This window comes from Rhinatrema bivittatum, chromosome 6 (assembly GCF_901001135.1).
Source record: "Rhinatrema bivittatum chromosome 6, aRhiBiv1.1, whole genome shotgun sequence".
In the NCBI taxonomy this organism is placed as follows: Eukaryota; Metazoa; Chordata; class Amphibia; order Gymnophiona; family Rhinatrematidae; genus Rhinatrema; species Rhinatrema bivittatum.
In genome coordinates, this window is record NC_042620.1 from 215,662,816 (window position 1) to 215,686,395 (window position 23,580).

Sequence of the window (23,580 nt, forward strand, 5' to 3'; positions counted from 1 at the left end):
CACCATGGTGTTAGTCTGCTCGCTTCGGTGCGTCGGCGCAGTTCCTTCGTGCCGCAATGGCGCCTTTCCGTGCGTCGGCTGACACACCTGCGTCGCAGTCGGCGGCGACTCTGAAGATCTTGACTGATGCGTTGGACCTTCTGTCGCCGGAGCCTTAGAAGACTGCATCGCGTACACACGGCGCTGCATCGACTGGTTGTGCGCCGATGATGTCGACGCATGGGTCGCTTCCCGGGTATGTTCCCACTACCTGCCCCGGCGCATGCGACTCCGGTCGGCGTCTGCTTTTGCCACGGGAGGGCCCTCGACTCCCGGAGGCTAGATCTTTATCTCCCATGCGATCTCTCGCAGTTGGAGGTTCCATGGAGGTGCCTCGATGCTGTGGGGGCGGGCAGTCGTAGTAGGCCCCGGGGAAGAGTGGGCTTCCGACGGTGGGGCGTAGATCTGGTCCTCGATGTTTGAAGGCGTTCCATCTTCTCCCTCCTCTGGCGGCGTGCCCTCGGTGACATCCGACCACGAGGGCACGACGCAAGCGGGTAGTCTGGTCCCAGACAACGATAGCAGCGGTCATGTCCATCTGTGATGGACATGACCTTCCCGCAGGGGCAGGGTTTGAACCCCAAGGGTAGGGGAGCGTCCTTCTTGCCATGGTCCTTCATTTTTCGCTTTTTCCTTTTCAAATTTTTAGAATTGTCTGAGGTTCCGCATGCGATCCCGTGCGTCGAAAAACAGACTGAGGAGAGTCATTATCAGCGCGGGAAACCACACGCAGCCTCAGAGCAAAGCTCCGATATCACTTAGGAACCTCCGCCTCCCGGGCCTGACAGTTCCCATGACAGTATGGCTAATTCAGCCCTGCTATCGACGGGAAACCCAAAATATTTTATTATATAAAAATATTAGTTACTATTGCATGAAATGTTCCCAAAAAGAAAATCTAAATTTACATGTACTATCTGCCTTCTGAAAAGAAATTCATGTTTAATCATTAAAATACAATACAACTTGAAGTAATTAATATATTTCTTAAATATTAAAACATTCACTGAATTTATTACCGTCTGAAGATGAAGCCTAAGTCACCTTATGTGTAAAAAAAAAAAAAAGTCTAGTTTAGAGTACATGTATTTTATCTTTACAACGGGAGGTGGGGGCTGTCTTTTTCCATACATTGCATGCAGTGAAGCACAGAATTCTGTTATCAAAAAGAATTCCTACTCTGTTTTGACCTTGGAAGGAAGTGTATATACATTCAAAATAGCTGTCTTTTGTAGATTATATTAAAAGGCTGCTTTCAAGCTCTCATCTATAATGGGAGAGAGTGTCAGATTTGTTTATAATGCAAACTTATGTTGTACAGCAATTAGGAGCATACACCTGAAGGGGCCTATATAGTTTCCAAAGCTCATGTACTACAACATCTCTGTTGCTGGCCCTTTAAAAAGGTATCACAGTTTACAAAGACTCAGACTTTCTCCAGAACCAAAAACTACTAGAACACCAACACATGCAACAAATCACAATCAGCTTTTGAGGAGTCTTTTTATTAAGATAAATCCAGTAAAATTCCTAACAGTGGGTACATACAACCAATTTGCCCCCTTTTTTTTTAAACAAATGTTTGTATTTCATTTAAAAACATGATTCACACTTTTTTTCTCTTTTTTTTTTTAAACTGGTAAAATAATAAAATAACATTTGGGAAACAAATTTCCAGCTCATAGGATTTCATGAAAATATTCACCTTCTTTATAAAAACAACCCACAGAATCACTGGAATGTTTGACAGTTTTTTCGTTTTGAGATCTCCCCACTTTAAGAAACCATACAATACATACAAGGGTAAAATTAAAATCCAACATCTGTAAGCATGACTTACACAAGAAGGGACACACCGACAGAAGTCAAAAGCTACCACCACTTATTCTTTCCAGGTACCATACAAACTAGTACAATCACAAAATTTATAAACAATGATTTTTTTCTTGTTGGGGGAGGGGGCAGGGATACTTCCTTCCCAAGTAACCGAGATGTAGATGTTCCATAATTAAATTCATGCTAAAAAAACCTGCTTTTATAAAATAGTTGATAAAAATATTCCTCTCTGTTAACAATACAGCATGGAGGTACGGAGACCAAATGATGGAGATATAGGGCAGAGCTGACATTACTCGGACTTGGTTTCTTTCTCTTCAGATGCTTCAGCAGCTGGCGCCTAGATAGCAAGGAAAAAAAAAGGATGGAGAAAGGACACAGGGAAGTCACAAGAGTAAACTTTCAGCTTAACTGACCACTCAAGTGAAAAAAAATCATAATTTCATCATCAAGACAATGCAACAAGTCTTTAGCAGCATAATATACCAGACTGAAGAGATGGCTCTGTCGCGCAAGACACCTGTCAGTAACATCTGTGTAGACGTGCTTTTCACAGGCTCAAATTGCGGCTTGGCAGCCTGAGCCATTCATGCCTTCCAAGGTAGATAAATGACAACCAATTATAACTAGGTAACAATAATTGAGCTCTACATATCGTATGTTAATAAAGTGCTTTAAGCGAAGCGAAAGTCAACCAAACACTATTCACTTTCACAATTCAAAGAAAAAGAATCTTCAGTAATTCAGTTACATCCAGTGATGTGCTGTAGATTATCTCGAGGTACAGAAAATGGCAAATCAGACTTAGCTTGAGCTTTAGTTTAGCCATCAGTCCACTGATGGATACATGCTAAGCAGGAGCAAATATTCTGTCAATTCTTTAACAATTGTGGCTGCAAGAAAAAGCATTATTGCAGAAGATCGAGTGCAGCTTACAACATTTGTACCAAAACAAGGACAATGTTTATGTAGAATCAGCTGTCCGTGCCCACCTGGCTAGACAGTATGTTCCAGATGGAAATGTTCATCAATGAGCTTCCCTTGAATGTAAGGTCTATTGCTGCTACAAGAATCCAGTCTGCATAAAACAACACTAAAAGCAGTTGGTGATATCCAGTCCTTCCTGCAGCAACAGGAGCCTCACATTCAAGACAAGATTAATGAAGAACTACCTGTGAATACAAAATACAATCTATCGTTCTAAAGGGTTTCTCCCCCATTTTGAGTCAATAGGAAAAATGTTTAGTTAAGCAGGCCTTAATATCTCATCAAGTGGGCACTTTCATGTATCTAGCTAATCAGCCCTTTTTCTGCATGGGAATTGTCCTTTAAAAGTGGGTCCTGGTTATAAAAGCACTCATTTAGTAAAAATTAGGTCTTCACAATGTCTATATTAGGTTGGGCTGCATCTGTTCAGATTACTAGGTAAGAATTACTGTTTTCAGTGTTACTGCAGAGTAAAACTATATCTGGTTTTAGGGCTATTCTTCCTGTCGGCTGTTAATGTCAGTTCCTGGACTAGAGTCATCATGAGCTATGCATTCTGTTCCAGTTGCATTTTTCAGCGGAGGACCATACTAAGTTTTGAGAAAGCTGCAATCACAGAATATTTGCTGTGTTTTTCTAAATCAAAACTGATTTCTTGGCTTACTGAAAAATTACTACCATTCATTAGCAAGGCCATGTGGCCCCACACACCGTATTACCAAATTGTGCTTTCCCACCCAAGAACCTGAGTACAACTGTTGACAGCATGTTAGCTTCCATTTTTGCAATTTACACCACGTCCTCCCTACAAATCTGTAAGTGCCAGTGTATTTTTGGTGCAATTTTATGACTCTGTGGCATTTATACATAAAGCTTAGATTCTGTAGGAAATGAAATACAGAAATAATATTGAGGAAATGTGAGTTTACTGTATGTTAAAGCCACTGGTACAGCTGGTTCCTTTACTTATGAACAGCTCAAGGCCTCATGTAGGGCTAAGAAAAATGTGTGCATTTTATCCCAAAACTTGTAAATGGTACCTCATTAGTTTTGGTATCCCCATTTTCAGAGTGGTTTTCTTCGTTAGCATCTTGCTTATTTTCATCTTTACCTTTGGCTCCCTTCTTCCCCTTTGCTGTTTTCTTGTCGTCCTTTTTATCATTTGATGCTTTTTCTTTCTGTTAGGTAAGAATTTATAACAACAAAAATTTATAAAACACCACATTCATGTTTCCAGCATAGTACTGTAATCAAGGTTTCTATTGCAGAAACAGTTCTAATTACTCAGCTATTAGATTTAAGACATGTCTATGAAATACACACGCAAGCATATTTGTTTCTGATCATTCTAATAAAAAAAAAAAAAGTCAGTTTGAGATGTTTTGCTAGATTTTAAAGCAATTCAAACATTGCCAAAAAAATCTGGGCTAAAAGAAACTCCTCGCCTGCACATGTATGAAGCTACCAGCTACACATCCTAAGGTGCTACACCTTTAGAAATAGTATCCTGCTGAGGACTGTTTCTGAACCAGACCTCTCTTTCTCTGGTACTCACTGGGTCCAATCACTGTCAGTATTACATATTTATGTGATTCGATCCTTCAGGCATCAGTCAGCAGTCCTGAACACAGAAATCAAAAGGGAAGCTATTTTGCCTATTTTTATTTTTTTTTAAGACTTACCTTAGCGGCTGCCTTTTTGGGTTTGGGCTCTGGCTTTGGAGGAGCTGGTTTCTATAATTAAATCACAAAATAAGATAAGAATAGTGAAACCAGACAGGACAGCTTAGAAAAAAAGTGTTTTATGTACGAAGAGATTGTAATGCTCATGTAAAGTTACTGCTAAGATGTACATGGTTTTAGGTTATGAAACAGCAGTGGTTTACATACCTAACCCAGTTAAGGTAGAACAGCCCTCACTTTAACTTTCAGCAGTAATAACTGGATAGTTTAGAAGTTATTTTTAAAACTGATGCATGTGATACTTTGTATAAAGAGGATGCACATATACAGAACACCTGCATAGTCCTACAACTGCTAATAGAAGGGCCCAACACATTTCAGAGGTCCAAGTAAAACCACTTAACATGCTATTTATAATCAAATCCTTCACGAACCATATTGCCACTATTATATGAAATTGTGCCACCACCCATAAATATGTAATATAAATCACCACAACTTAACATTTTCAAATACTTACAGCAGACAATCTAGCCGACCTCCTCTTTGGCTATACCAACAAAGGAAACAGAGAGCAAAGAGGAAAAAAAGATAACATTACTATAATGCCATATGTAATCACTTGGGGCCTGAATTACTAAACATTTTTCCCCATTCTGTGCTGAATACACAGAGTATGTAAAAGTCTCAGCACTTTACCTTTAAAAGGTACTTTGAGTCTGTTATGGGTTGCTATAATTAGCAAGCAAGAAAGGAAATAGACAAAAGGAGAATAAATTTTGTGAGAGAGTAAGCCATCCATGCAAAGCACGGACAAAAAACAGACTGAGGAGAATCTGAGACAACGCCTGCACATACTCAGCAGAGCTTAAAGCTCTACTACAGCGGTTCTCAACCTGTGGGTCGCGACCAAAACACAGGGGTCGCCTGTGTTTTGGTCGAACGACCTGTGTTTTGGTCGTTCGACCAAAACACAGGTCGTTCGACCAAAACTGATCTGCGGACCGACCCCAACGGCCTGGTCCGCAGACCAGTACCGGGCCGTTGGGGTTTTTTGCCAGTCTGTGGCGCCGCGGCTGCTGCGGGGAGGCGGGGCGAAGCTGGAGACCTGCCTCCTCCAACCCCAAAAGGGAGCGCGTCGCGGTGCTCCTCCTACTTACTTCCTGCCCGCCCTGCCCCGGAAGACAAATGTTGCCGGAGCCGCACGGGCAGGAAGGAGGAGGCGCGTCAGCCACGTGCAGAAGAGGAGCAGCGGGGCCAGGAAGACTAGGGCCGCTGCAGAGCCCATCCTGTGGTAACCCGTAAAGAAGAGGCCCAGAGGTGAGAGAGAGGTGTGTGCGAGTATGAGATGAGTTGAGAGATTGTGTGTGAGAGTGAATTGAGAGACTGTGTGTGTTTGCAGAGACAGCATGTGAGAGCCTCTGTGTGTGTGTGAAAGAGACAGCATGAGACAGTGAGAGCCTGTGCTTGAGCAAGGCAGCATGTGGGGGTGTGAGAGCCTGTGTGTGAGACTCAGACAGCCTGTGCCAGTGAGAGACTGTGTGTATGAATGATTGCATGACAGAAAGAGCATGTGACAGTGAGATCCTGTGTGTGTATGTGTGTTTGAGAGAGAAATGCATGTGAGAATGAGAACCTGACTGTGTGTTTGAGGGAAGACGACAGGTGGAGAGAAAAGAAACAGAAAAAAAGGCAATAACAGTAAAAAAAAATAAATTACTTTTTACTGATTGGCACATGTAATCTTTGGGAATGTGCAAGAGTAGCACTTTCTCTATGGCGGATCTCACAATGTACGAGATCAACATGGAGGAAGTGGAAACCCAGGGGGCCTGCACAGAGGAGGCAGCAGAATGGGCTTCAGTGCCAATAGCAGCAATCAGCGCCTCCCCAATAGCCACGTGGCAGCAGTGGCAGTAATCAGATTAATTGTTTGACTCAGCTGGAGGTGACAAAGTATGAAGTGGGATGTGAAATCACCTTGATCTGGTGGAGAATTAGGATTGCTGTTACACATGAACTGTATTTGGCAAACATAAAGGGAGCCAGGATAATCAATTGAAGCCTGCAGCTGAGGACTGATTCATTATGACTCATGTAGAAATTAGTGCATTTTCCAGATTAGTCTGCATAACACAATTCTCAACATTCAGCATTATTTCTGCTGCATAGAGTTTTATCTGAGAGGCTCTGAGGTTGTGAGGGAGCCAGTAAGAGTGAGAGCATGAGTGTGTATGAGAAAATCCAGGGGAGTAAGAGTGTGTGTGAGTGGGGGGGGGGGGGGGGGGGGGGGGGGGAGAGAGTGTATCAGTGTCTGTGAGAGCGAGAGGTTATGGTGGGTATAAGAGCATGAATGTGTATGTATGTGACAGTGTATGTGTGAGAGAGAATGGACATGTGAGAGTATGTGTGAGAGAGAGAGGATAACCTCCTAATCCTCGACAATATCAGGGTGACTGGAAATCAAGAGCTCCCATGTATGGACAGCAGGGGCTTTTTAAAATCCTTATTAGTTTTAATTATTGTGTGTTATTTGATATATGTGCTGTTTTGAAATATTTTATTGTGTTTGGGAAATTATAAAAATGTATATGATTTTAATTAATAGAAATTCTATTTATCAGTAATTTTAAAATATTCTTTTATTAGTATGGTTTTACTATTATAACTGATGCTTTATGTTTCTTAATTTTATTGTTTTATGAGGAATGGTGGTTCTGTTTATAAATGTCATAATAAATAAGTATGCACTAAAATCCAACCCCATCCATAACCCCGCCCCATATGACCAAAGCCCTGCCCTCGCAAGGGTGGGGCGAGGGGTCACCGCAACATGAGGAACTGTATTACGGGGTCACGGCATTAGAAAGGTTGAGAACCACTGCTCTACTAGGTTGGAGAGGGAGTTCCATTCAGTGTCACCAGATGACATCACCACAAATAATGGCTAATTTAAACTTGTTTATAGACAGGAAAAGGGCCATCCTTGGGGTGAGGGGAGGAGGCCAAATGGGGCAACTACTCTCGGCCCTCAATACTATAATTTCCTGTCAGCCTGGAGATGGACTCATACATGTCAGCATTCCAGGGCTCCACCGTGGTTGATTTGCCCTGGGCTCTGCACCCTCCTAAAGTCAACCGGGATAGGGAAAAAAGCTTAGCAAACCAGACCCTTAATAGTCTATATTTATTTATTTATTTTAAGGTAGACTGTTTTATGAAAGTCAATAACTTAAGATTAACCACATTCCATATGTGAGGATGTAGTCCTCACATATGGGTGACGTCACTGGATGGAGCCCTATCATGAAAAACGTTTCTGTCAAAGTTTCTAGAACTTTCGACTGGCATACTGAGCATGCCCAGCATGCCATGATCCCTGTAGCCACAGGGGTCTCCCTTCAGTCTCGTTTGTAGCAAAAGGTGCGAGCGAAAAATAAAATAAAACGTTTCGGACCCAATTCCGCGGGGTGGCGGGTGGGTTCCGTGAGGACTGCATCCTGCTATCCTGTGAGATCACCTGTTACAGGTAAGCAACTCTGCGTTCTCCCAGGACAAGCAGGGTGGTAGTCCTCACATATGGGTGATTAGCAAGCTGCAGGCTGAGTCATATTTAATTTGGACCAACAGCGAACAACTTGTGCATCAGGCACAACAACTGGTGTACTCTTGGTAAAAATGAGGCAGCCTGAAAATCACAGCAGGTGGATGTGGAAGGAGCTGGGATTATACTGGAAATAAGTTCTTCAAGACGGATTGGCCAAAAGGCAGTCTTGACGTCCTTTCTTGTCCAGGCGGTAATATGCTGCAAATCTGTGAAGAGGGCTCCATGTTGCACCTTTGCAGATGTCAGCAATCGGTACTGAACGATAGTGTGCTACTGAGGTTGGCATGGCTCTTACTGAGTGTGCCTTCACTCGTCCCTGAAGAGGAAGGCCTGCTTTTACATAGCAGAATTCGATACAATCTGCTAGCCAGTTGGAGAGAGTTTGTTTGCCCACTGCAACTCCTAGTCTGTTTTCATCAAAAGAAACAAAACGTTGGGTGGATTTCCTATGGATTGCTGTGCGGTCTAGGTAAAATGCAAGTGCACGTTTACAAACTCTCTCAACTTGGTGAGAGTGAGGCCTTGGGAAAAAGGTGGGCAAGACTATAGACTGATTCAAGTGGAAGGAAGTAACCACGGGTGAGTACGTAGGACCACTTGGTCATGTAGGAACCTGGTATAGGGTGAGTATGTAACAAGTGCTTGTAACTCACTAACCCTTCGAGCAGATGTAATGGCTACTAGGAAGAGAACTTTCCATGTAAGAAATTTAATATCGCAGGAGTGCAAAGGCTCAAACGGGGAGAGCATGAGCCTTGTAAATACTACATTTAGGTCCCATTCAGTAACTGGGGGCCGTAGAGGGGGCTTGAGTTGCAATAGGCCCCTCATAAATCTACTCAAGGGGTTGCGCTGTTACCGGGGCACCCCCAACTCCTTTGTGGTATGCTGAGATAGCACTCAGGTGTACCCTCAACTGAGAAAGTCTGGAGACCAGAGTCTGAAAGGTGCAAGAGATAGTCTAATAGAGATGGCGTGGGGCAGGAAAAAGGGTCGATACCTTTTTGTGTGCACCATGTGGTGAATCTTTTCCACTTAGAACGATAGGATTTTCGTGTGGAAGGCTTTTGTGAGGCTACAAGCACTTGAGAGACATCAGTTGAAAGGTTGAGTAGTTGGAGGATCAAGCTTTCAACATCCAGGCTGTGAGGGATACGGTCTGAAGGTTCGGGTGGCGTAACATGCCTTGGTTCTGAGTTATGAGAGTGGGCGCTGTGCCCAGGCGAATGGGTTCTCTGATCGAGAGGTCGAGAAGCATGGGAAACCATACTTGTCGAGGCCAATACGGGGCGATGAGTATCATTGACCCTTTGTCCTGTTGTAGCTTCACGAGAGTTTTGGCTATCAGCGGTATCGGGGGATACGCATATAGGAGGCCTGTGCTCCAGGGGTGAGCGAAGGCGTCCATGGCTAATGTGTTGTGTTGCCTGTGCAGGGAGCAGAATCTGTCCACTTTGTGATTCAGTTCAGATGCAAAGACGTCTATTGTTGGTTGACCCTAGCGTTGGAAGATTCTGGTCGTTACCACAAGATCCAGAGACCACTCATGAGGATGGAACTGTCGGCTGAGGCGATCTGCTACTACGTTCTGCATGCCTGCCAGATAAGTGGCCCGTAGATACATGGAGTATGCAAGGGCCCAGTCCCAGATCTGCACGGCTTCTTGGAAGAGAAGATAAGAGCCTGTGCAGCCCTGCTTGTTCAAGTACCACATTGCAACTGTGTTGTCTGTTTGTATGAGAACAGTCTTGTATGAAAGGCAGTCCTTGAACGCATATAGAGCATAATGTATAGCTCGAAGTTCTAGGAAGATGATCTGAAACGTTGCTTCGAAATGTGTCCAAATACCTTGGGTTTGAAGATTGTTCACATGAGCTCCCCAACCCAAGGTGGATGTGTCTGTAGTCAAAGTTATCTGTGGAACTGGTTGCTGAAAGGGTAGACCTGTTAGCAAAGTTGACTTTGTTCATCCACCAGAGAAGGGATGAACGTAACTGGTGGGTTACTTGAACCTGGGATGACAGTGGTTGAATGGCTTAGAGCCATTGAGATTTCAAAGTCCATTGAGTTATTCTCACTGCCAGTCTGGCCATAGGAATGACGTGGACTGTGGAAGCCATATGTCCCAGCAACTTTAAGAATTGATGGGTTGAGGCTGTTTTCTTTGTGCGCAGAGATACAGCTAGTCTGGAGAGTGTGTTTGCACGGTCATTGGGCAGGAAGGCCTTTGCCACTGTGGTGACCAAATCTGCTCCGATGAAAGTCAGAAGGTGAGATGGAGTCAGTTGGGATTTTTGGTAGTTGATGAGAAATCCCAGAGAGTATAGCAGATTGATAGTGAGCTCGAGAGCGTTGAGAGCTTCTTGCTTGAATTGGCTCTTGATGAGCCAGTCATCCAGGTAAGGAAAGACGTGTATGCTTTTCTTGCGTAGATGGGCCGCAGCCACTGCTAGGCACTTTGTAAATACACAGGGTGCCAAGGCAAGTCCAAAAGGCAGGACCCGGTACTGAAAGTGGTGATCTCCTACAAGGAAACACAGGTTCTTGCGGTGAGGAATATTGGAATGTGAGCGTTAAGCGTCTTGAAGATCCAGAGAACAGAGCCAATCTCCTTTTTGTAGAAAGGGAAGCATGGTGCCCAAGGACACCATTCTGAATTTTTCTTTTCGTAGAAATTTGTTGACATTGCGGAGGTCTAAGATGGGTCGGAGGCTGCCTAATTTCTTTGGAATGAGAAAATAGCGAAAGTAGAACCCTCTGCGCTGCTGTGCTCGGGGAACAGGTTCCATGGCCCTGGCGCCCAGAAGGGTGGACAGTTCTGACTCTAGAAGACCTTTGTGATCTTCTTGCATCCACAGAGGATTTGGTGGTAAGTCCAGGGGTACCATGAGAAAGTTTAGGTGGTAGCCCTGGGTTATGATGGATATAACCCATTGGTCTGTGGTTATGTTGAGCCGGTTGATCATGAAGTGGCGAATTCGACCTCCTACTGACAAATCTGGTTTTGGATTTATGGAGGGACTGTTGTTCTCTGGATATGCCTCAAAATCCAGAAGCCTGGCCTGTTTGCGGTGGTGGCTGAGGCCTGGATGTCTTGGGCTGTCAAGGATGTGTTTTCTGAGACGGTCTAGTTGGCCTCATGTGAGATGCAGGTGGATAGTATCTGCATGGGCGATAAAATTGTTTTCTAGGGTCCCTTCTAGTGGATCTTCATGCAGAAGGGGCCTCGGTAGTCACTGTGGATAATTGCCGCAGGGTCTCATTATGATCTTTTAATTGAGCCACTGCATCTCGTCTCCGAATAGGTTTTCACCGGTACATGACAAATTGGCAAGTTTGTCTTGGACTTCAGGTCTCAAGTCAGAGGCTTTTAGCCTGGCCCACCTCCTGGCACTGATTCCTGTCGATGAAATGCGAGAAGCTGTTTCAAATGAGTCGTACGCAGCACAAACCTCATGTTTGCCAGCCTCAAGGCCTTTATGTAATATGGCGTTGAGACTATCTTGTTGGGGAAGAGAGTTGGCTATTCCCTGAACCTGCTTCCAGAGATTTCTTCGATACTGTGTCATGTAAAATTGGTACAAAAAAAACAAATTGGAAACTGATCCAATATTGCAGTAGCGACCAAAGAAAATGGGATCAGTGAACAGCTAGTGTTCACTGATCCCATTTTCTTTGGTTGCTAACATAAAGTTGGTATGCAGCTATGCGTGACACTACCATAGAACCTTGAAACATTTTGCGACCTAAGATATCAAGGAATTTTTGGTCCTTGCCAGGAGGTGCTGAAGAGTGTGGTCACAGTCTTCTGGCCTTCTTTTGTACAGATTCAACTACCACCGACTGATGGGGCAGATCTACTAACACTTCGTGTACTGGTATAGCCATCACTTCTTTTGGTGCATCCATAAATTGGAGAATCTCTAATGTTTTGTGGCGTGTGTCCTCTTCTGTAGTAAGTTCAAAGGGAATTGTCCTAATAAAACTGGCAAAGGAGAGATCCTCTGGGGGAGATTTTCTCCTTTCTTCTGGAGATGGTTCTGATAAGATATCCTCCGTGGATGTGTCGGTGTCAACATCTTCCCATGGGTCAGAAAAGGTCTTGTCGAGATCCTGAAGGAAGGAAGAAGACTGGTAAGGTAGGACGGGTTGGCACCGATGGATCCTTCGATGGCCTTGATGTGGGCTTCGGCGGCACCAGAGGCAACGATAGAAAACGAGGGCCTCTCGGTCCCAAGAGCCCTGATGGACCAGGCATTGGTTCTGGCATCGGTGACAGAGGACTGGAATCAGTACCTTCGTCATCTGAGGACCCCGGAATGGGAATTGGGAATTTCAGAGGCTTTGCAGGTCGCTTTGGCATCGGTGGCCCGGGTTGTGTTGGAAGGGCACCGATGAGTTTAGCAATGGTGCAAATATCGATGGCTCCGGTGTCAGTATGGGGCCAGCATCAATTGCTGTAGGTCTCTGAGAGCCTCGAGCACTGCCTGGCGGATGAAACCATCTAGTTCCTCCCTGAAAGCTGTTGCAGATATCGCAGCTACAGGGGGTGGCAGGCTAGGCGCTACTGGCACCTCCACAGGGATCTGTGGGGGCTCAGTACCCGGCACCGATATCGGTGGGGATCGCCTTGATTTATGGGTGGAGAGGGTGTTAGATGCTCCTCTACCCATGTCTTCCTCACAAGCGGCTCGATAGCCATTGAAGCAGATGTGGAAGCGGTGCTGGCACCGGGAGTCGACTCGCGTCGGTGCTTCCCTCAGTGCTCGGTCTGGTCTTTCCCCAGCACAGAGGTAGATGATGTGGATGCCTTAAACGGAGTCGGTGACGGACGGTCACCACTGCCTTGGTACTCCCGGCAAGGTTTTATGATGGTCTTGCTGGTGACGATTGGGTGGACATCGATGGAGTCAACTTGATTTTGAACAGAGTCTCCATCTTGTCGAGGCAAGCCCATCTACCCTTCGGAGTCATCTGGGCACAACTTGGGCAGTTAGACACGTCGTGTGATGAGCCGAGGCACAGCACACAGACATCATGTGGGTCGGTAATCGACATGGTTCGGGGGTACTCCGGACATTTTCGGAAACCTGTTGCCATAATGGCAGAGGTTGAGGCCCAAAAATGGTCAATGATCTGCAGACACCGAAAAAAGGTGGTAGCAGGAATCGACCAGGAATAGTGAAGTTATTCACTGAACAATGGAAAAACACTATCCCGATGGGAGACCCCTATGAGGGAATTTTTTTAAGTAAAATACTAATTTTTTCTATGAGGAAAATTGTGAGAGAAATTCTCACAGAGCTCCTAACGGCGAGGCAAACTGCATCGTGGAAAAAGAGACTGAAGGGAGACCCCTGTGGCTGCAAGGATCATGGCATGCTGGGCATGCTCAGTGTGCCAGTCAAAAGTTCTAGAAACTTTGACAAAGGTTTTCCGTGATAGGGCTCCGTCCAGTGACGTCACCCATAAGTGAGGACTACCATCCTGCTTGTCCTGGGAGAAAACTTAAGTTCTTTGCATCTTCCTTCAGAAGGTATGAAGAGATATGTACTCTTCTTTCCCAATAACATGGGAGTAGCCCCTGGTAGCAACATCTCATAGACCGTTCAAAAACCTTCGCTCCTGCATGCCTGTGCGGTGCCTTACCGCGCGACTCTCTCTCCTCAATTGATTAGATAGCAAGGTAAACAGAGCAGGAAGAAGGCTAGAAACTGACTAGGGAGGTGGGTGGGGACGCATGGCTATTTCATCCTGCTATCTACGGAAAACACCGTTTACAGTAAGAAAACTTGCTCCCCCCCCCAGTTAAGCAGGCTGAATTAACTATGCTGTCTGGGATTCCCCAGCCAAGGAACCATGAAGCACAGGCTTATCTGTGCTTCGTGTCCCTGTGAGATGTGGGGCTGTCTCGTGAGTACTCTTAGGAATTCGTAGCATAATATAGAATCTCCTGCCCCGTGGAAGCATCAGAAGTGGCATGCTGGAGGAGGCAGTAGTGAAACATGAAAGTAATCAGTGAAGACCATATAGCAGCCTTACACATGTCCTGAATTGGCATATGCCAAAAGGTGGACGATAAAGGTAGCCACTGATCTCAGCAGATGTGTCTTAACCCTTATGTCAAGCATTGTGGCTTGGTAGAATAGCAGAAATGGATGCATTGAGTCAGCCAGTTTGCAAGTGTCTGTTCTGTGACTGGCAATCCTAGGGCTTTTCGACTAAAGGAAAGAAAAAGTTGCAAATGCCTATTTGGTGCACTACTTCTTTGTTTATAATAAGGTAACACTCTCCTGCAATCCAGCGTGTGTAAACAGGGCCTCTCAGCTGGATGTGTGTGGTTTAGGAAAGAAAGTCGGCAACGTTATGGTTTGATTAAGGTGAAAAGCTGACAGAACCTTCGGAAGAAAGGATGGATGGGTCTGTAGAGTGACTATCATGGAAGAATTGCAGATAAAGTGAATAATGAACCAGCGCTTGAAGCTCACAGATATTATTGCCACTAGAAATAGAACATTCAGGTGAGAGATATAGTTGCAATGGAGAAGCTATAGAGAAGGGCAACCAAAATGATAAAGGGGATGGAACAGCTCCTCTATGAGGAAAGGCTGAAGAGGTTAGGGCTGTTCATCTTGGAGAAGAGACAGCTGAGGGGGGGGGGGGGGATATGATAGAGGTTTTTAAGATCATGAACAAGTAGCTGTGAATCAGTTATTTACATTTTCGGATAATAGAAGGACTAAGGGGCATTCCATGAAGTTAGCAAGTAGCACATTTAAGACTAATCAGAGAAAATTCTTTCACTCGACGCACAATTAAGCTCTGGAATTTGTTGCCAGAGGATGTGGTTAGTGAAGTTAGTGTAGCTGGCTTCAAAAAAGGTTTGGATAAGTTCTTGGAGGAGAAGTCCATTAACTGCTATTAATCAAGTTGACTTAGTGTAATAGCCACTGCTATTAATTGCATCAGTAGCATGGGATCTTCTTGGTGTTTGGGTACTTGCCAGGTTCTTGTAGCCTGTTTTGGCCTCTGTTGGAAACAGGATGCTGGGCTTGATGGACCCTTGATCTGACCCAGCATGGTAATTTCTTATGTTCTTATGCATCGGCTCATAAGGCGGAAGCATCAATTTCTTTAGAATGAACGAAGTTCATGTCCCAAGGTACAGCTGGGCGTGAGATCGGAGGTCGTAGTCTCAGAGCACCTCGCATGAAACAGGATATGAGTTGGTGTACGGATATGGAAGTACCCTGAATTGTCAGGTGGTAGGCTGATATGGCGCTGAGGTGTACCTGGATGGATGACACTGCCAGCCCAGAGATGTACAAGTGTAAGTATTCCAATAGTTGCTCTTGCGATGAGTGAAAAGGGCCTAAAGATACCAATGACGGTACTGTGCCACTTAGCTGCATAGTTTTCTCTCATAAACAGTCTTCTTGAAGAAATAAGTATATCCTGAACCTCCATTGTGATAGGGAGGTAGCTTAGTACTTCCCTTTCAAACTCCATAGCATTAGATGGAGGGAATCCTGCATGGGGTGAGGTAGCGACCCCGTTTCCTGCATCAGGTGGTCTACTCTGTTTGGGAGAAGGACCTGTCGTTAAACTGAGAAGTGTATGAGGTAGGCGTACCAGGGTTGCCTGGGCCATGCCTGCGCTATGAGTATGAGATTCGACTTGTCCACCATACATTTTTGGATCACCCAAGCTATCAGTGGAATGGTAAGGGGGGGACGGGGGGGACGGACGGACGTGTAGATCAGGCTCCCCATCCAGTTCAGCAGAAAGACATCTTGAGCTATCCTGCGATTGCTGGGGTACAGAAAGCAAAACTGTGGAAGCTTCGTGTTGCATTCGGTGGCAAAGAGATCTATGCGCGGCATTGATGGAGCTCCTATTCATAGGGGTGAAAACTTTTGCTGAGCCGGTCGGCCTCTGTTTCTTATTCCTGGCAGGTAGGTGGCCTGGAGGTCATATGGAGTTGGCTAATGCCCATTCCAGTGTGAGTACAACCTCCTTGCACAATATCTTTGAACTAGACCCACGTTCCTTGTTTATGTAGAACATGGCTACTTGAGTGTCTGTGTATACCATGATGGTTTTGTGCTGAAGGAGGTGTGAAAAAACACGAATGGCATAATGTATGGCCCGTAGTTCCAATGAGTTGATTTGAAATGTTCTCTCGCAGAGGGACCAAAGACCATGAGTCTTGAAATGCAAGATATGTGCACCCCACTGCAACACTCCGGGTTGTAGCCACCAGTACACGTCCCATAACATTAGTTGGATCACTTTCAGTATTGGCGACATGGGATGAAAGCATTGAGATCACTGGGATTTCAGACCCCACTGCATGCGCGCATGTGAAGACATGCATGAGGGACAACATACATTGCCACCACCATGTGACCCAGATAGTAAGCATCTGTCGAGCCGTGGGGTGCTGGTTGTGCTGTAACTATAAGGCAAGATCTTGAAATGTTGAATCCTTTCTTCTGGGAGAAAAGCCTTGCAAAGGTGTGTGTTTATGATTGCCCCTATGAACTGCAGAGTTTGAGATTGGTTGAGGTGGGATTTTTCATAATTTATGATGAAGCCTAGGCTTTCCAGGCAAGTTATCGTTCGAATCTGGTGGGTACGGAGTAAATGTGGACTCCGCACCACAAGGAGCCAGTCGTCCAGGTAAGGGAATAGTTTTATTCCCTGTCTTCAAAGATGGGCCACAGCTATTGCTAGACATTTTGTGAATACTCGTGGCACCAACAATAGGCTAAGTAGTAGGACTTTGTATTGGTAATGCCGGTTGCTGACCTGAAAACAAAAGGAAGCACCAGGAAGACAGGTGCATTGGAATGTAAGCATAGGCATCTTTGAGGTTCAGTGAGAAAATCCAGTTGTTTGGGTTGCAAAAATGGCAAAATGGTCTTCAGAGAAGTCATCTTGAATGTTTCCTGTTGAAAAGAAAAAGATTCAGGCCTCAATCCTCTGCATTTTTTGGGAAGGAGGAAGTACTGGGAATAAAATCCGCAAAGTTGCCAATGTTGAGGCACCTCTTGGATCGCTTGCTGGTAAAGTAGCGATTAGATTTCCTGATGGAGGAGAGGAAGGTCCATCTCCCATTTCACAGGTGGAGAAAGGTGTGGCAATGTCGGAAATGTAAGAAAATTTAGGCGGTAGCCTTCCCGGATGATGCTAAGTACCCAGCGATCAGATGTAATCTGACTTCACTCCTTGACAAAGGAAGCAAGGCGGCTTCCTACCATCTTTGGTAGCTGTGGCTCGTCTATCTTCAAAAAGGCAGTTGGGACTTCTGAGCTGGAGCTGGTTTCGATGTGCGCTGGGCCCATCCACGACCGCGAGTTTGAGTTTGCTGTAATTGTGGCCTTTATGATTTGTACAAAGGCTATCTGTAGCTAGTGAATGGCCTGTAAGATTGTCACGGATAAAAGGGCTTCCGGTAGGTAGTGTAGTAATGCTTCCTGGGCATATGTTCCGAAGGCGATGTAAGGGAGGACACTGCAACACTCTATTCTTTGAGTTGGGACACCGTTTCCCTGAGCTTGTTGCCAAACATGTTATCTCCTCGGCATGGAAGGTCCGTGAGCTTTTCATGGACGTCCTCCTGAATTGCGCTCGCACTAAGCCAGGCCATTCTTCTGACAGCTATAGCTGCTGCTGAAGTTCAAGTGGACGTGTCAAAGCCCTCATAGATCATCCGAAGCAAACTATCAGTGATAGTTTGGCGCTGTGGTCTTTCCGCTTGGTCACAGACAGGCTTTATGGATCGTAGGCACTCATACAGATATTGGGTTATGTAAAATTGGTGGTGTTGGATCTTAGCGTTATGCATAGACCCCTGAAACACCTTTTTTCCAAAGTCGTCTAAATAGCGGCCATCCTTACCGGTAGGGGTGTCTGAATACAATCTGGTCTTTCTGGCCCGCTTCATCGCAGATCTGACCAATACCGATGTGTGCAGCAATTGGACTGGGCCAAAGGGGGCTGACTTCCACATCCTGAATTTCAAGCAGTTTTCCTAGAGATGCCAGATGTAGAAAATGGTGACTCCCACATCCGACTATAAGCCCATCAAGTACTGAGTGGGAAAGTAGGGCCGTCAACTCTGGTGGGACATCGAAGCTTTTTACTAGCCATGGACCTCAGATCTAGAGTCTGGTAATTTCTTGGTTTCAAGGTTCCGTACGGCTCCTACATTTTCTATGAACTTCGAATATGAAAAGAAAATTATTTCTTACCTGCTAATTTTCGTTCCTGTAGTACTAAGGATCAGTCCAGACGGTGGGTTATGTCCCCCGTCCAGCAGATGGAGTCAGAGCAAACTTCTGAGGGTGCTGGCATATAAGCTGGTGCAACCCTCCTAGTCCTCAGTATCGAGAATATCAAAGCCAAGTCAGAAAAAACTGAACAGACCGAGGAGGATGGATCAAGCATATCTACAAAGTCAAACTGTAAAAACTGTGAACCAGAACAACTTGCCAAGAGAACTGACAACTGAAACAAATACACTCCGACAATTAGCCCCAAAGAAGAAGGCTAAGCAATAGGACAGGAGAGAGCGATTTCGAGCAGGTATACCCCCAGATCCAATCACGACCAGGGCGGGCGTCTGGACTGATCCTTAGTACTACAGGAACGAAAATTAGTAGGTAAGAAATAATTTTCTTTTCCCTGTACATACTAGGATCAGTCCAGATGGTGGGATGTACCAAAGCTTCCCTAAACCGGGTGGGTCCCTGAGAACCCTGCTCGGATAACCCTGTCCCCGAAGGAGCCTGATTCCGCTGCCGGCAAATGGAGCCGGTAGTGTCTGGAAAACGTGTGTAAAGATTTCCAGGTCGCTGCCCTACAGATTTCCTGAACGGAGACGTGCTGCGACTCCGCATAGGAAGTGGCCTGGGCTCTCAGAGAATGAGCCTTGATTCCTATCGGAGGATCCTTTCCGGAGCCGATGTACGCCGAAGCCACCACTTCCTTGAGCCAGCGCGCAATGGTGGTCTTCGTCGCTTGTTGGCCCTTTCTATTCCCGGACCAGAGAACAAAAAGATGATCGGAGACTCGAAATTCATTCGTCACTTCCAAATAACGTAATAGAACTCGCTTCACGTCTAGGCGCCTGTGAGATTTAGGGGCGTCCGGTGGGAAGGACGGAAGTTCTACCACCTGGTTCAAGTGAAACGCCGAGACCACCTTGGGCAGGAACGAAGGAACTGTCCGGATGAAGACTCCCGAATCCGAGAACCGAAGGAAAGGTTCTCTGCATGAGAGAGCTTGGAGCTCCGAGATGCGCCTCGCCGAGGCTATGGCCACCAAGAAAATCGTCTTCAGAGTGATATCCTTGAGAGAGAACTGATGCAGGGGCTCGAAAGGAGATTCCGCGAGAGCCCGCAACACCAGATTGAGGTTCCAGGAAGGACAAAGCTGACGCACCGGCGGCCGCAGATGCTTGACTCCCTTCAGGAGCCGTGAGATATCCGGATGAGACGAGGGATCAGGCCTTCCCGAGGAGCGAGCCAAGGAGGCCAGCGCAGACACCTGCACTCGCAGGGAATTGTAGGAGAGACCCTTCTCCAGCCCCTCTTGAAGGAACGCCAGGATCTGCTGTCGCGAGGCCGCTGTTGCGTGGGCACCCCGTGCAGAACACCATACTTCGAAGACCTTCCACACCCGTACATAAGTGACCGAGGTCGAGGTCTTTCGCGCTCTGAGGAGAGTGTCTACCACGGAGACTGCGTAGCCCTCACGCAGGAGACTCCTCCTTTCAAAAGCCTGATCCGAAAATACCGGACCCTGGTGAAGAAGACGAGGCAGGTGTGAGAGCCGAAGAGGACCGTCTATCGCAATGTTGAGTAGATCTGCTAACCACGGCAGACGCGGCCATTCCGGAGCTACTAGGATTACAGATCCGTGATGCAACTCTATCCTTCTTAGCACCTTGCCCACCAGGGGCCAAGGGGGAAAGACATAGAGGAGAAGTCGGGACGGCCAAGGAAGAACTAGGGCGTCCACCCCTTCCGCGCCGCGCTCCCTTCTGCGGCTGAAGAACCGTGGGGCTTTGGCGTTGGGAGGCGGTTGCCATGAGATCCATTGAGGGTGTCCCCCAGCGCCGCACGATGAGGGCCATCGCATCGTCGGAGAGAGCCCACTCTCTGGGGTCCAGGGCCTGACGACTCAAGTAATCCGCTTGAATGTTGTCCACCCCGGAAATGTGCGAAGCCGCCAGACGGACGAGGAACCGTTCCGCCCATGACAACAGACGAGCGGCTTCGAGGGCTACCTGACGACTCCTGGTGCCCCCTTGCCGATTGATGTAAGCCACCGTAGTCGCATTGTCCAAGAGGACGCGAACCGACTGACCCCTGATTAAGGGCAGGAAATGCATGAGCGCCAGACGCACCGCTCTGGTCTCCAGGCGGTTGATCGGCCAGGTAGTCTGTTCCTTTGTCCACTGACCCTGAGCCGAGCTCTTGAGGCAGACTGCCCCCCAACCGGACAGGCTGGCATCGGTAGTGACCACTATCCAGTCCGGAGTCTCCAGCGGGCAACCCTGGGCCAAGTGTTTGGGGTCCAACCACCACCTCAAGCTGTACCTGGCGGTTGGAGAGAGAGGGATGATCGCCTGATAATCCCGAGACACTGGCTTCCACCTCGATAGCAGAGACATTTGCAGAGGTCTCAGGTGTGCAAAAGACCAGGGCACGAGATTTATCGCAAATGCCATTGAGCCCAGAATTTGGAGGTAGTCCCGCGCAGTGTGCACCGGAAGAGAGGCAAATTGAACGATCTGATCTCGCAAGGATTGCGCCTTGTCTGGACGAAGGAAGACTTTGCCCTGTACTGTGTCGAAGCGTGCTCCCAGAAAATCCAATTGCTGGGAGGGCAGCAGGCTGCTCTTGCTGAAGTTCACCACCCAGCCGAGAGACTGAAGGAAGGACACCACTCTGTCGACCGCCGACCGACCCTGCGGAAGAGTCAGTCGTCCAATTAAGGATGGACCAGGATTCCTTCCCTCCTGAGCGCGGCTGCCACCACTACCATAACCTTGGTAAAAGTCCTGGGCGCGGTCGCCAATCCGAAGGGTAGGGCCTGGAACTGAAAATGTTGACTTAAAATCTTGAAGCGAAGAAAATGCCAATGGGCCGGCTGGATCGGAATATGCAGATAGGCCTCTGTTAGATCGACAGAGGCTAGGAACTCTCCCTGATGCACCGCTGCGATAACCGAGCGGAGTGTTTCCATGCGGAACCTGGAGACCCGGAGCACCTTGTTGACTTCCTTGAGATCTAGGATGGGACGGAAGGAGCCGTCCTTCTTGGGGACCACGAAGTAAATGGAATAATGCCCCGAGCCCACCTCTCCAGAGGGAACGGGCGAAATGGCCCCCAGTCCAGAAGCCTGTCTAGCGTGCGCTGGATTCCCAGGCGCTTGGAGCTTGACCCGCAGGGAGAGAAGATGAACCTGTCCCTGGGAAACCGGACAAATTCCAATGCGTAGCCGTGTCTTAGAATGTCCAGGACCCACTGGTCCGTGATGATGTTGGTCCACTCCTCGTAAAACAGAGCGATGCGACCTCCAATCCGGGGTAGCGAGGAGTGGACTGGCCTGGCATCATTGGGAAGGCTTACCAGAGGCTCCCTGAGCCGAGGAGTCCCTGGTGGGTCTGCGACCCCGAAAGGGCCGGGTCCAAGACTGAGACCTCCCGGAGGGCGTCCTGGGTCCTTGTTGCCTAGTACCCCTATAATGCAGCTGTGGGCGGGCGCGGTTCCTGGAGCTCGATGGAGATGGACGATAGGACCTCTGGCGGTCTTCGGGCAACCGATGGACCGAATTTTCACCTAGAGATTTGATAATCTGATCGAGGTCCTCGCCGAAAAGAAATCTACCCTTGAAAGGTAGCGCCCCCAGGCTAGATTTGGAGGAAGGGTCCGCTGCCCAGTTTCGCAGCCACAGAAGTCGTCTGGCGGAGACTGCTGACACCATGGTCCTCGCAAGAACCCTCAATAAGTCATGTAAAGCATCCGCTCCATAGGCTATGACGGCCTCCAGGCGGTCTGCCTGCGCCGCCTCCTCCGGCGGCAACTGCTGCGAGGTGAGGAGCTGTTGGACCCATCGAAGACCGGCTCTCTGAGTTAGGGAACCACAGATGGCTGCTCGGACCCCCACTGCCGAGACCTCAAAGATCTTCTTGAGGGCGACCTCCAGCTTCCTGTCCTGTAGGTCTCGAAGAGCTGTACCCCCTGTGTCCAGGATCGTGGTTCTCTTCGTGACAGCGGACACCGCTGAGTCAACTTTAGGGACCTTAAGGAGATCCAGAAAGTCTCCAGGGAGAGGATAGAGCTTGTCCATAGCCCTGCCAACCCGGAGGGACACCTCCGGGGTGTCCCATTCTCGCACTAGCAGCTGGAGAAACGAATCATGAATAGGAAAGGTCCTAGCCAGGGGACGCAGGCCCGCCAGCACTGGATCCCCTTTCTTTGTGGCGGAAGCTACAGAGGGAGCCGGGGGCTCAACAGGGGGGTCGAGGTCCAACTCCTGAAGAACATGGGGAATAAGCTCCGCCAATTCCTCCTTACGAAAGATTCGGAGCACCCGAGGGTCATCACATTCCAGGTGGACTGCCGAAGTCGTTTCATCATCCCCCTGAGATGCCGGGTCCCCCCCTGGGTCCGACAGAGGAGACGTCCCTCCCAGGGACAACGGAAGGCCCAGTGGCACTCTGGGACACCCCCCCCCCCCCGCACCCCCCGGTACCGCAGCCGCAGTTCCTGTGATCCTTGGGGACTTGGCCGGCGGGGGAACTGCCGCTGACCCCCCCCCCCCCCCGGAGGGTGTAGGCTTTGAAGATAGGCCTGGTGCATGAGCACCACAAAGTCAGCCGAAAAACCTGGAGGCCCCGGGGGAGGGGAAGATAGAGGGTCCCTGGGGAGTCCGCTGGTGGAGGGGAGCGGGCCCGGGATCGGCGGTACCAGCGACGAAAATTCCTCCTGAGTCTCCTCAGGGTCGGATCCCACGCTGCTCTCCAGCTCCAAGATGGCCGCCGCTCCCGCCAAAGGAGGGGGCGGGGCGGCAAAATCGTCGGGGGAGCGGCGCTTATCTCCCCCCCGGGGAGACACCTGCCACACGGACCTTCCCGCGAGCCGCCCTGTCCCGGGCCGCCGCAGGACGGGCAGCAAGCGGGCTGCATCGCGTCGGGCCCGGGCGGGAATGAGGTGCTGGAGTGACGTCGAGAGTCGTGCCGCGGGAGGAGCAGGCCTGCCTCGCCCTACTCGTAGTCCTCCCCCCAGGAGCGGCAGGGGAAAGAGACCTCCCTGCCGCTGCGACCTCGGGGAATTGGTGCGTCGCGGGGCCGCGAAGGGGGGGGGGGGGAAACCGCGACTCAGGGTAGGGGAGAGGCTGGCCCCACCAGCATCC

The 23,580-nt window shown here is 48.1% G+C and overlaps 1 protein-coding gene across 1 annotated transcript in view; it reads right to left on the minus strand.

The window, feature by feature from the left end:
• Nucleotides 1-1,523: 1,523 nt before the first annotated feature.
• The window catches only part of HMGN5 (high mobility group nucleosome binding domain 5), a 28,939-nt gene continuing 6,882 nt past the window's right edge, over nucleotides 1,524-23,580 (minus strand). The window contains exons 3-6 of the mRNA XM_029606545.1: nucleotides 5,065-5,094; nucleotides 4,545-4,595; nucleotides 3,903-4,040; nucleotides 1,524-2,215 (exon numbers count right to left, since the gene is read on the minus strand). Of these exons, the coding sequence (XP_029462405.1) occupies nucleotides 2,168-2,215; nucleotides 3,903-4,040; nucleotides 4,545-4,595; nucleotides 5,065-5,094 (267 nt within the window). The 3' untranslated portion in view covers nucleotides 1,524-2,167. The remainder of the gene's footprint in view (nucleotides 2,216-3,902; nucleotides 4,041-4,544; nucleotides 4,596-5,064; nucleotides 5,095-23,580) is intronic.